Below are 13065 nucleotides of genomic sequence, written 5' to 3'. Positions count from 1 at the left end.
TGGTGTTTTCACCCACAAATACCCAGCTGGGTGCCTGGGCGAACTCACCTCAGCCTCGCTGGCCACCCTCTGCTGGCACAGCGTGAGGGTGAGCACACCCTCCTGGCCCGGCTCCGGCCGGCACTCCACCTCGGTGACGGGGAAGGCCTGCTGCTGGGTGTCCTCGCTCAGGCTGACCACGAAGAGCACCTCGCTGGTGAGGAGCAGGCAGCCCGCGTGCTCCTGCCCCGAGCCACTCACGATGGTTACGTCCAGCGCCATGTGCACCTCGGGTCGGCCCAGGGACTGCAGCATCTTCCTGTGTGACACATGAACGCTCATGCTTAAGTGCGGGTCACATGACCTTCTGATGAAAATGGGCCAGCCCGATCGGACCAGAGGGGCAGCCCTGCTCTCTAAACCATCCATTCATCATTGTAACAGCTTAATCCCCACTGGGGTAGCGGGGGCCCCGGAGTGGGTGGGCACTCTCTAAATCAGTGTTTCCTAATTTGGTCCTCGGGGACCCACTGCTCCATGTTTTTGCTCCCTCCTAGCTCCCTGCCAGAATGTCCACATTTTTGCTCCCTCCACCGAGAGCTGGGAGGGAGCTAAAGCATGAACTGTTAGTGGGTTCTTGAGGACTGGACTGGGAAACATTGCTCTACATGTATCACGCAGTATCTCAGCGACTCCTGTACACTCTTCATCCTCCACATGGAGTCTGTCTTCCTTCACATGGCTGCTGACCCCCCTCCCCCCTTATTAAACACTACAGTTTTATTATTGCTCCCTCCCTGTCACGTTCTGGCCCTGAGTCCCCCCTCCCATGCCTGACCTTTACCACCCTCTTTTCCCCATGAGGGAAACATCTCTGGTTAAAATCACTGTAAAAACGCAAGGCCATTCCCTCGCCAGGAGGACTTGCTGACGGCTTTCAGAGAGTGTCTGTGCAGCAGCAGTGAGGGCACCGTGCCAGCGGACCACTCTTACCAGGCATATTTCACATGGCTGTTGGGCGCCGCTGCCGACCTGTCCTCTGTCGGGAGGTGAAGCTGTTTGGGCAGCTGCCAGAGCCCAGCGCCATACAGGATGCCTTTGGAGATAGAAAGAGCACGGGTCATCGGGGGACACTGGGCCTCATGTTCACAGCGGGACGTGGTGTGGAACATGGAAAGGGGCGTGGAGTGGGGTGTGGTATAGGGCACGGTGAGGGGCATACAGCGAGACGTGGAAAGGGACAGAGCTAAAACACATAGTGGGACACGACAAAGAAAACGGACCACGGCATGGAGACAAGGTATGGGACAAGGAGCGGCCATGGAGATGGGGTATGAGCTTCAATGCAAGGTCGGCAGGGTCACCAGCCCACAGGGAAACTCAGGGGAGTTCCCGGTGCCGTTTCCTGTGTTTCCGTGTCCCTGTGTGAGTAGGTTGTCCTCACCCTGTGCTCGCCCGCACCGGAATGCGCTGATGTCATGCAGTTCATAAAGCACACGCAGATCTCAGGCAGTGATGTCATGGCAGAGGAACAGGAGGTGGCAGAGAACAAATCCATGGCGGCGGCTACCATGCAACAACAAAGCACTTAACCTCCCGGACCACGGAGCCGGACAGCACTGGGGAGGGGGGGGGGGATTAATTGGAGGGCCCTGGGGGAGCAGACACTCTTATGTGGGTCTATGCATTTCATTTGAAATTAATGTGTTGCAGTAAGGCCTTGTTAGCGCTAGAGCTGCGCCATGAAAATGCCGGCCTCTTGCACGTCACTTGGGCTTTCAGCAGCTCCAGTGGCCGGGCTCCAGAGAGCAGACCGCACAGCTAATAAACACTCCTGGCCAAAGGAGCCTTGGGTAGGGGGTGGGGGGTGCGCAGGGGGGAGCAGCAACTGATTTATCCAGCTTTGAAGTGCCACTCAGCTACATTTGGCCCATAAATCACAGGAGCCGGTTTAGGGCTAAATACTGGGATCAAGTCGCCGTGTTGTGACAGACCGGATCCAGGGTGGGTGCTTGTCTGGTGCTGGGGGGAAAGAGACAGAAAAACAAGGGGGGGTGGTCCAAGGCGTCCTCCAGACCTTCAGAGGATTAATGAGCCGTTCTCGCTCGGACATCATGGTGAAAGCGGACCCGAGGTGATCCCACGGGCGTCTGAGAAACACGAACCGCCAAATCTGTTGACTGACTTTTCAAAGAACTCGCCGTCTTTCAACGACCAAACCTCAAACCTAAATCCTTAAACCTTAGACCTGACCAGAAGCGCACGCCTGGATCTCTGTCACGATGGCCCAGCTGACTGGGTGCATGGTCAGAAATACCCGTCTGGCTGCTTAAGGTCGAGGAAAGCTTACCATGCGGCAATGAAACAACACAAGCAAATGATGAACTGGACATTATACAAGTACAAAAAAGGTCAATGATACACATTCTGTGAACTGAAAAACCACCGAAAACACTGAAAAATGCAGAGAAGAGTGATGCGAATAAACATCTGTACCATTGACACCTTACCGTATCCAGTCTGCGAGACCAGCTCAGCTGCGCCCCCTATAGGCTTTGTGAAGACTCCCACAATGCCTTTCCCCACTCCAGAGATGACGCCTTTTGCCTTGCTGCCGGCAGAGGCCGGGGTCTCCCAGGTCCTCTGGAAGTTCTGCATAGGTTGGTCAACGATGCCAGCGATGGCCCCTGCATACACACACACACACACACACACACACACGCACGCACGGTTAGGCGAACGTGTACACATTTGTGCACATGTATGTGAGCATAGACACGGGGGGTGAGGGCACTCACCCAGGAGGCTGATTCCCAGGCGGGACAAGCCCTGCCGGAGGCCATCTCCCAGGCTCTCTGGCAGCTGCCTCCTCCACTCCTCCTGACGGTTATAATGCTCCTCGTCCAGGGACAGTCGGTCCATGTTGCGGGCCAGGCTGGTGGCCAGGTTGGTGATGGACGTCAGCGTGCCTGGAGGGGGGCAGGAAAACTCAGCAAGGAGGAGCGTATCGCCTGCACCCGACTCCCCACCCTGGGCTACGCAGTCACAGGGCCTGACCTTTGGAGATGTGCTTGACGAAAGAGGTGGTTCCACGGGACACGCCGCTGACAAAGGCACCAGGCCCGCGGGTCAGGCCCTCGTACGGCAGGCGGAAGAAGTCGGAGATGCCGTTTCCCACGCTGCGCACCAGGCTGGCCGGGCTGCCCAGGATCTCCAGGGATCCCACCACCCAGCCTGGGGAGGGGGGCAGGGGGGGCACAGAGAGACGTGGTGAGCAGAGAGGCTCCCGGCGGCTAAGCTCAAAGCGTGGACCCATGCCAAGGCACGGAAATCACCCCCCCCCGCAGCCTGTGCACACCCATCCTGTAATTACGGCTGTTCATTATTAGTTCATTAAATTATAAAGCACATATGAAAAGAATGAAGCAGATTTAAGAGTTTAGTCACGTGGAGTCAGCAAACACACTGTTAAACAGCCTCACATGACAGAGGCCTGGGATTTATGCTCTAAGCTGCCCGCTCTCGCTCGGCAGCAGGACAGCGATTGGCAGTATTTATTTGCTGCGAACTGCATTACAGAATCTAAAAAGGCGCCTTTCATGCGGTTTTTCACAGATCGTTCTTCTCCTTTGCTCTCACGCCGACGGCTCTGCATCCTTCTACAGGGCGTTTGCATGAGCAATAATGACAACATGTTCAAAGGAGGCCAAGAAAATACATGGGGGGGTGGGGGAGAGAGAAACAGCCTCACGGCACATGCGGGTATTGGCACACCGATTCGGGACCAACCAGAATCCGTAGCTGGAATTTCCCGGTTGGAAAATTCATGGTTAAATGGTTGCACAGTTTGGAGAGCAGTCCATTAAAACTGGCCGTCCATCCTCACACTCACTTATGACGTCTGCTTGCTTTGAGCATATGCATGTTCCTGTATGTATTCGTTTGCTGGATCAAGACTCACCTGCCCTGAAGAGGGCGCCAGCAGCGTAGTGCATAGCGAGGGCGTGGACCAGCTGCCGGGCCGTGGTGCAGATGGGGGCCCTCTCGAACAGCGAGAAGGCCAGCGGCGTGTGGTCCGAGGCGATGTAGAGCTTGAGCGAGGCGTGCACGCTCACCAGCAGGCTCACGGGCTGGATGCAGAGCCGACGCAGCCGCAGTGGATGCACCAGCGCCCGTACCGATTCCCACACGGCCTCGGGCACATCTCTGGTCCCATGGCCCCGCCCCCCATTCAGCACTGCATCCGGGACGTATGTGTGGAACAGCGTCTTGATGTAATAGACGAAGGTGTCCTCCAAGTAAACGCGAGCGGGCTCCAGCTGGAAGCTGACCTCGTCCACACCGTGGCCGTTGGCCGACAAAAGCAGCCCTAGTCGCAGGAAGCAGGAGGCCTTATAGTCATGGAGACCGTGTGGCATGGTGGCAGGGTTGGCCTCCGCCGTCCAAGGGCCCAGGTCTGCCCGCTTTTCTTGGCACAGCAGCACGGGGAAATGGAAGCTGGCGCGGTGGTACAGCTGATTGTCCAGTTGAAGCCCGGCACAGTACACCTCCAGCACGTCGCCCTCTGCTGGCCCTGCCCCAGTGCTGCCTGCCTGGGCCTGACTGAAGTTCAGGAGCACTTTAGACAACGTGAGGCGAAGCAGCTCCACTGAGCCCGTGGGGCAGGTGATGTCATCACGCAGTGCCAGGCTGGCCGCGCTCAGCAGCACCTGGAATGCCAGTGTGCACTTGGGCAGCCTAGGACAGAAAAATGGCACCCATATTTTAGGATCTACCTCTCCGTCTGGTTCTGGGACAGAAAACACCCAGGGAAATATGTTGACAGACCGGAAGCGTCATCCACAGAATTTAATAACGACTCTCTAAGTGAACAGATTCTTAAAAAGAAAAACACAGAAACTTGTTTTTAATTTGCATTCAATTAGCAAGAATCTGCTCTGAATTCAGAAGGCAAACAGTGAGAATGGAGCTTGTTAACCCAGTTGAGAGCAGGGAAAAGGGTCCAGTGGTACCTACCCCGCGTGTGCGTGTGTGTGGCAGTGCGCGTACCTGTGCTGCTCACTCAAGATGGCGTCCATCTTGGCTTCAGGGGCCAGTGTGAGGATGATGGTGCCACTGCAGAGCTGGACGTTGATGTACAGACAGCCAAAGCTAGGGAGGAAGAGCACCTGTAAGGACACACAGAGACGGTGAGTGCTGGACACGCACACACACCTACACCCATCCACACACACCTACACCCATCCACACACACCTACACCCATCCATCCACACACACACACACACACACACACACACAAAAGCACAGCTCCTATATTCCTATTATTGTGGGGACTCTCCATTTACGTCTATGGCCAAAACCAATCCCTACTCAGCCCTAACCATCACCATAAGAAAACAATCAAAAACAAGACATTTTTAGATTGCATTCACAGATTTTTATAAAATCGTGTGACCTGAAAACTGTACCCGCATGCTGAAAAGTCAGGGCACTTTTCTGAAGTACCAAAAGTACTGGCGTAAAAACTGGCACTAGCGCTGAATTACATCACAATGCGAGGTGGGGGATTTTGTACTGAATTCGAAAAATGACTGTGGTATATAGGTCCATGTCTGACATCCACACCACATATTATGTACATGCAATTCATACATTGCATGCACCACAATGGTCAGCTGGGTTGAGATCAGGCTTTTTCATACTATCTGGACATTTTAGCGAAGGGGGCTTAAGTTTGGCTAAATCATTATTTCTCTGCAAGATCCACAATTTGAATGATTGTCCCTTTACAAGATTATCGAGTATATGTCTAAAAAATTAGTTTACCGCCTCTGGTTTTGCATGAGCTCTGCATGTGTTCTCCAAGCCAATCAATCATTTTCATTCTTGCTGATTAAATCATTCCCAGGCAAGATTGTAAGAAATTAACTCCTTTTTTTTCTTTATAAATATCCCATTATTTAATTTCCCAAATTAATTTCCAATATCATGATGCCCTAGTACATTATGGCAAATTCTTATTTCTTGTCATGAATTTTGTTGAATCTGTTCTTCCAGTCAGATCCCAATTAAGACGAGGTTCTCTTTATTTGTCCATGCATCCATTAATATTATTATTTTTTACTTTGCTAATCTTTGTTTTCTGAGTTTGCAGCTATGCTTTTTCAGGTTGACAGATGTTTTGTGTGTTTCTGAACACAAGGGTCTTGATATTTTCAAGTCCCGCCTCAAAGTACCAAAAAAGTATCCCAGCTGGTTTGGTTATTTTGGTACCGGTACCAGACCAGAAATCAAGGAAAAAGGGAAAGTACCAAATTTTTGTAGCAAAAGTATGGTACTTGGTACAGTGGAAAAGCATCCTAAGAGGCTAGGGTCCCCATAATGTGATTAACACCCCCCCCCACCCACACACACACACACACACACACACACACACACACACACACACACACACACACACACACACACACACACACACACACACACACACAGACATCAACTCTAGTCTGGCCTGCCACAGAGCCCCAGACGTGGAGTTCCTGACCCGGCAGTAAAAGGAGATGCTAGCTCACAGACATCAGTACAGCTCCCCTCCCCAAGGGAGACTGGGGCCAGACAGGACCGCAAGGCTGGGGGACTCAGCCAGCCTCACTGCCTGCAAATAATTCCTGAAAGCACTCACTGCAGTATCAGTGCACTTGGTTCCAATCGAATAGCTGTGTGATCTATCGCTAATAGTCTACAAGAAGAGACATACGACCAGAACATCTTTCAAAATGCATGAAAAATGTGTGAAATTTAGACAACTGTTACATTCATAGCCTGAAGATACGTAACGTGGTACAATTTAATAAAAGCAGAGAAACAATAACAACATTGTGTAAATAATGCTTGTCACTGTATTTGGGTTTCTATTATGCTATGGGAGGGGAGGGTTCACCACCCCCCCCCGCCCCCCCACCGCCCCCCCCCCGTGGCAGCTCAACAGCCTGGTATCAGAGAGTAGAGCAGGGACCTGAGGGCCCGGGCAGCTGATGTCCACGGCGTCTGTCCACTCCGCATAGGTCTGCGCCTCAGGGGCGAGTCGCAGAAACAGGGTGGACGGCGCCTCCTTCTGGCGGCAGTCAGGAAAGCTGGAATAGTGCCGGTACAGCTCATGATGCAGGGACGAGTTGGCAGGGAGCAGCCGGCAGTACACCTCAGTCCGGGGGGTCTCTGTGGGGACATGTGCACACGTTTGGGTATGCAGACGCACAGAGACAGGAGCAGAGACGGGGACAGACAGGCCTTAAGGCTGATCAGCTCCTTCTGCTCGGCTTAAAGGTTTGAGGGGCTGAGCAGGTTTTACTAGTGGATTCACTGCATTATAAGCCCTGCACTGCATTTCCTCTAAATAACCATGAAACAAAGAGCTTGTAATTGCATTTCCTCTAAATGACCTTGATGCTCAGAGCTCTGCACTGCATTTCCTCTAAATTACCTTGAAACCCAGAGCTCCACACTGCATTTCCTCTAAATCACATTGAAGGTCAGAGCTCTACACTGCATTTCCTCTAAATAACCTTGAAACCCAGAGCTCTGCACTGCATTTCCTCTAAATGACCTTGATGCTCAGAGCCCTGCACTGCATTTTCTCTAAATGACCTTGATGCTCAGAGCCCTGCACAGCATTACATGACTATTAGTACAGTCCAGTAGTAAATGCAGAACCATTAATGATGGCTACCCAGAAGGAGCCCCTACCTCTTAGGTTCTCCTTCAGCAGGAGGGGGACGGGACACTGGTTGTGGATTAGCATGTGGGGACAGGGGTCCTCATTCAGCGTGATGTAGGTGACGCCAAGGTGTTCCTGAAATGTCATCACCAAGGCCCTGCAGACAGGCAGAAGAGTCGTCACACACGCATGCAAATGCTGCCCCCCTCCCGGAAAGAAGGATCCCTGGAATTATCACAGCTGGGAATGGCCTGAACAAACAGATGCTGTGAAATCATTTCTGTGCCCGAAGGTCTAATCCAAGCAGGGAAAGGTGTCCAAACAGATATGAGAGAGTGCTGGGGTTCGGCTCCATAACTACACCATGAGGATCCTGGAAAATGTGAGCGGGTGTGTTTGGGCCTGATCGGCTCTTTGGTAATCCACCCACCTGGTGCTGGTCCCGGTACGAGCACATGGGACTCTTGGTACCGCCACGCTCTGCCGGGGGAAGTCAGGTCGGATGGGTGCTGGCAGGCTCCAGGAGACGGTCCCTGGTCCTCCCTCAGGGGCGATGCTGAAGACCATGTGCCTTTGGGGAGGCAGAGCCTCCGTCTCAGAAAGGGAGTCCACTTTTAGGACATCCCAGCAGGGGACCGAGCAGGTCTGGGGTGAATCCAGGGCATGGCCGGGGGGGAGGGAGCAAACCGTAGTGTCTGGGCAGTCAAAGGGCTGCAGTGCAGATAGACAGAAAAAAGAGAAGGAATATCACTACCGCAGCACCCTGTGTTTACAGATAGCAACATCCCTGCATAGCACAGTGCGTCAGCCTGAGTTTATGGATATCGACATCCCTGCATAGCACAGCGTGTCAGCCTGAGTTTATGGATATCGACATACCTGTACAGCACAGCATGTCAGCCTGTGTTTATGGATATCGACATCCCTGCATAGCACAGCGTGTCAGCCTGTGTTTATGGATATCGACATCCCTGTATAGCACAGCACATTAGCCTGCGTTTATGGATATCGACATCCCTGTATAGCACAGCGTGTCAGCCTGTGTTTATGGATATCGACATCCCTGTATAGCACAGCGCATTAGCCTGCGTTTATGGATATCGACATCCCTGTATAGCACAGCGTGTCAGCCTGTGTTTATTGATATCCATATCCCTGTAGAGCACAGCGTGTCAGCCTGTGTTTATGGATAACGACATTCCCATCAAGCAGAGAGCTCTTTAGTTGGAGGGTTCTCTGCAGGGCCCCAGAGACAGAGCAAGACGAAACCTTGAGAAAAGGCATTCCTGCACTTGTTTGTGGCTTATGCTTTCGTTAAGTGCCTTTTTAAAGTTTGTTCTTTTCAAATAATTAGTGTCAAGTGGCAAAACCACTGCCGTCCTTTTTAAGAGGATCAGAGAGGTCATGAATGAGCTCACAGTGCTTTCAGGGGACTCGCACCAGATGAGAGCGAAACCTGATTCCAATTTTTTTTGTTTTTGTCGAATATGTTGTCTCTGAAGTGCTCCTTACTACATGATTAAAAATGCTGGACTGGAAAAGTGACACCATCCTCCCTCTCCCTACCAGAGAGCTGAGTATTATGGGCTTTTATTTTTAACCAAATACGACAATTTCCAATGGATTTCTACGCAAAGGGGCATGGGGGGAGGTATAATGCTTTTAACGGGCAAGATTTACAGATGCCAGCAAATGGGGCTGTCAAAAGGAGCGCCAGTCAGGGGCCCACTTACGCACACGCACACACACACACCTGCTCTGAGACTCCCAGGGCGCCGTGGGACAGCAGAGGCCTGTAATAGAGGAGATGGGTGGTGTTGTTCACCAGGATGGTCCGGTCCTCCACCTGCAGGATCTGGATGCCATGCCTCACCATGGATGACACACAGAACTGGCACACCTGCAGGCGGGCACACGAACCGGGCACCTCTCATATTTGCTCTGTAACTCAAATCATACATGTAAACAGCCTGCATTCCACTTCTGTCCATCTGCCTCTACAGGGGTGGCGACGACTGACCTTGTGTCGGCCCGGCATGGTACCCAGTGTGATCTGGGCCTCCACGAAGCCCTCCTCGTCGAGGGCGAGCACATCGCTTCCAGAGCCTTCTTTCCAACGTGGGGACGTCAGCTCGTGCACCAGCTCGAGGGCGGCAGACTTGTGCACTGTGTTGGTGTCAGCCCAGTAGATACCAATCTGGAAAGCCTCCTGTACACCACAACAAAATGACCTTTTAAAGGGTAGGGGACTCATGCTGGCCTAACAACCCATTCCCAGAGAACATGGGCCAGCCACCAAGCCCAAACCTCCTTGATCTCAGGCTGCAGAAGATCAACAGACTCTTAACGAGGTTCCTGCTCCCCTGGATGCTGCTTCTCTCGCAGTACTTAATAAATCTCCAGTGCCCGGCTTGTGTCTGTTTCAACTTTGCCTGCCGACGCACTGCACTCTCATTCCGCACTAACATCTGTGCCTGAGAGGGGGCGCCGATGCAGGCAGCCCGGGCTGCATGCTCACTTTCCTGCCCTGCTTGCTAGTGCTGGATAACATCTATGCTGAGTGAATGAACACCAGACCTCTCCCACTGAACTCAAACACGCAGAACAGACACACAGGGAGCTTCCCTGGAACTGAGTACCAGCATAAAAACAGCCACATGTCCTGATGGTCTGGGTTAGGGTTTTTATGCATGATTTTTTTCTTTATACCTGCTATTCTCTAGTCTACTAGCTCACTAGCAAGCATCAGATTAACAATGGAAGAAATACGGCAAAAACTCACAAATGTCTCTGTAAACACAATTCTGGGTTCAGGTCAGGCTCAGGTTTTAGATTTCCTATTACTATTTGGGTTGGATCGGGTTCGGGCTCAAGATCTCGGGTACGGGTTGAGCTTTACTTAAGGCCCATCTAATATAAGGACTAATATATCCTGGGGGGGGACCTGGCTTTTCTCATTTTTGAAGTTATACACTGGAGGCATCGCTTATGTCACCTAACACTGGCAGGTTCGCAAATGCAACCAGTGATGTGCTGCCAAGCCATGACCTTTGACCTCTGGGCGGGGCCTCAGTTCACCGACCTTGAAGTTGGGTGGCACAATGACCTTCCCGGCCGGGATCTGCACCACGATCTTCTCGCCCTCGAAGAGCCAAAGGTCCCAGTGGGAGCGGTTGGCCAGTAGGGCCCAGGGAAGCAGCTCCATCAGCAGGGTGTTGAGACCTGGCTTCCAGGCGGACAGCTTCACCTGCATGGGGCTGTCCCACTGGGCCAGGGGCTCCGAAGAAGGCCTGCAGTGGCGCAGACATGCCGTAAACACAAAAACAATGGCACCACCACCTCCTCCCATTACTGAAACCATCCTGGACCCGAAACCATAAGAATTAAACATAGAAAAGTTATGTCACTCTGCTTCTGTGGCAGTTTAATTAGTCTGCCAAATCTTCCCAGGTTATCTATGCGAAAGAGCAGTAAAATGGAAACGGATCCCAGCCGCTCAGAGAAATGAATCCATCTGACTCAGCGACTCCAGAAAAATTCAGCAGCACGGAGTGTGAATTCTAACAGCCGTTTAACCTGCTGCACTGCAAACTGTTTCCTTAACGATTACGGAGGTGTTTTTCTCATATTAGAGCCCAGCAGAGAGAGAAAAATAACATTTACTGCCTCACATTCTTGTGCCTCTCACCCCCCCCCCCAAGACACAATGTTTAGACTCCCCAGGCCAAGTACGTGGCTTGGAGAGCACATTAACCCCTGTCAAAACAACATAAACTACATTAAATGTGATCTGCAAGAAAAATATATACTAATTTAACGGCAAAGAGGCTCCCCCATTTGCGATCTGGCCGAGCCTGGAGGCAGCGATCAGCACTAATAACCCTCAGCCGGTACCGGCCGCTGGCAGTGACGTGCCTCCGGAGCCCAGGCAGGCCTCCGCGAACATGGGAAATGCGGCCTGGATCACAGAGCAGGAAAGTCAGGAACGACAGGGAAACTCTATCCCAAACCGCCAGATGCCAGCACCAGAGGGAGGGTGCATCAGAAGAGCCTAACGGCATGACTGCACAGCTTCATATGGCGAACATGCGGGGGGGGGGGGGGGGGGGGAGACTGCGTGGGTGCACATGAGCTGGTGTGTGTACGTGATCAAGATGTTTCAAAATACAAAGAAATAAGTAACGGATTCACTCCCAGCATCCCAAGCAAGAGACGCATATAGCCACAGACACCCACATGCTTGTGTGTCTATCTTACGGCAAACAGCTGTGCGGAGCCCCAGCTGAAGGCCAGGGCCCCCCGTCTTCGCGTGAGAACGAGGAGGACATCGGACAGGTTGAGGGAGACGGCCAGCTCTCAGTCTGCGGCCGGGAGGAAGGCTGCAGTGGGGATCTGTACTAATCTACGAGGGATCTCTCTGTCAGGCCGCACATGTCAGACTTGCGCTCCAATTTCGCATTTTGTCCAGCTCTGCGTATAAAAATCCCCTGCAACGCTGTCGCAGCTTCTCATCTCATAGATGAAATTTTCCTCTGGCTTGGCAATGATATGATTAATGTTGTTGGACAAGCAAAAACAGCCCTTTACTCTCTGATTAAAAGAGCCAGAGTAAATGGATTGGGGGGGGGGGGGGGGGGGCTGAGAGAGATGCTGACTTTTCTGAAGGGATGGAACCATGGGGATTTCTGCACCAGGGCCCTTTCGAACACACGTGGCTGGACCTTGATGGAGAGATGAAAGACGATTTGGCATTGTCTTTGTGTCTATTGATAAAGCATATTTAGAAGTGTGGAGGGGGGGCATTTGTTGATCCTGTGAAGATATTCTTTCCAATTCAATGAAAATTCAGGTTTTTAACCGGTCCTGTTGACTGAATGCAAGTCCAGCAACCACTGGGTGCAGGTAGGAGAAAGGCCACAGGTGCATCTAGACACACTGAAGCCTCAGCAACATTGTCAGTGAAAGAGTGGATTATGTGACCCTCTGCCAGTCAGCTGGAGCAAAAGGGCATGTTTGTAAGCGGCCCTGGGGCTGACTTGGTGGAAGCGCTTCTCACCAAAGGCCGTTTGGAGGTCGGGGTGGAATGAAACAGAGAGGTCTGTGATTGGCTAGAATCGAACACAAGGAGCAGCTGGATGAGATGCGGGGGCTGAGGGTGCGAGGTGGCAGTACCTGTCCACGTCCTTCCTCACGTATGGCCAAGGCGGCAGGGCAGAAGCGCCCGCCCCGTAGAAATCGCGCAGGATGTGCTCGTGGCTCTCTCCCGCTGCCGTCTTGTTGACAATCTGCTTGATAAGAGCGGTAGAGATGGGCACGGCACACTGAGAGACGTCCTCTTCCTCCCTGCAGCGGTGACATCACAGGATACTCA

General features: G+C 52.4%; 1 protein-coding gene across 1 annotated transcript in view; it reads right to left on the bottom strand.

Moving 5' to 3' along the window:
• LOC125749095 (intermembrane lipid transfer protein VPS13B-like) overlaps window positions 1–13065 on the bottom strand; it is a 209711-nt gene that overhangs the window by 1300 nt on the left and 195346 nt on the right. Inside the window, 14 exon segments of the mRNA XM_049025986.1 lie at window positions 49–298; window positions 973–1075; window positions 2490–2666; window positions 2778–2948; window positions 3037–3213; window positions 3941–4716; window positions 5029–5147; window positions 6996–7195; window positions 7724–7851; window positions 8125–8405; window positions 9448–9594; window positions 9715–9903; window positions 10777–10984; window positions 12867–13037. Of these exon segments, the coding sequence (XP_048881943.1) occupies window positions 49–298; window positions 973–1075; window positions 2490–2666; window positions 2778–2948; window positions 3037–3213; window positions 3941–4716; window positions 5029–5147; window positions 6996–7195; window positions 7724–7851; window positions 8125–8405; window positions 9448–9594; window positions 9715–9903; window positions 10777–10984; window positions 12867–13037 (3097 nt within the window).

This window comes from Brienomyrus brachyistius, chromosome 9, assembly GCF_023856365.1.
Source record: "Brienomyrus brachyistius isolate T26 chromosome 9, BBRACH_0.4, whole genome shotgun sequence".
Lineage (NCBI taxonomy): Eukaryota > Metazoa > Chordata > Actinopteri > Osteoglossiformes > Mormyridae > Brienomyrus > Brienomyrus brachyistius.
Note: the sequence above shows the minus strand (reverse complement) of the source record. Positions and strands in the feature narration are given on the sequence as shown.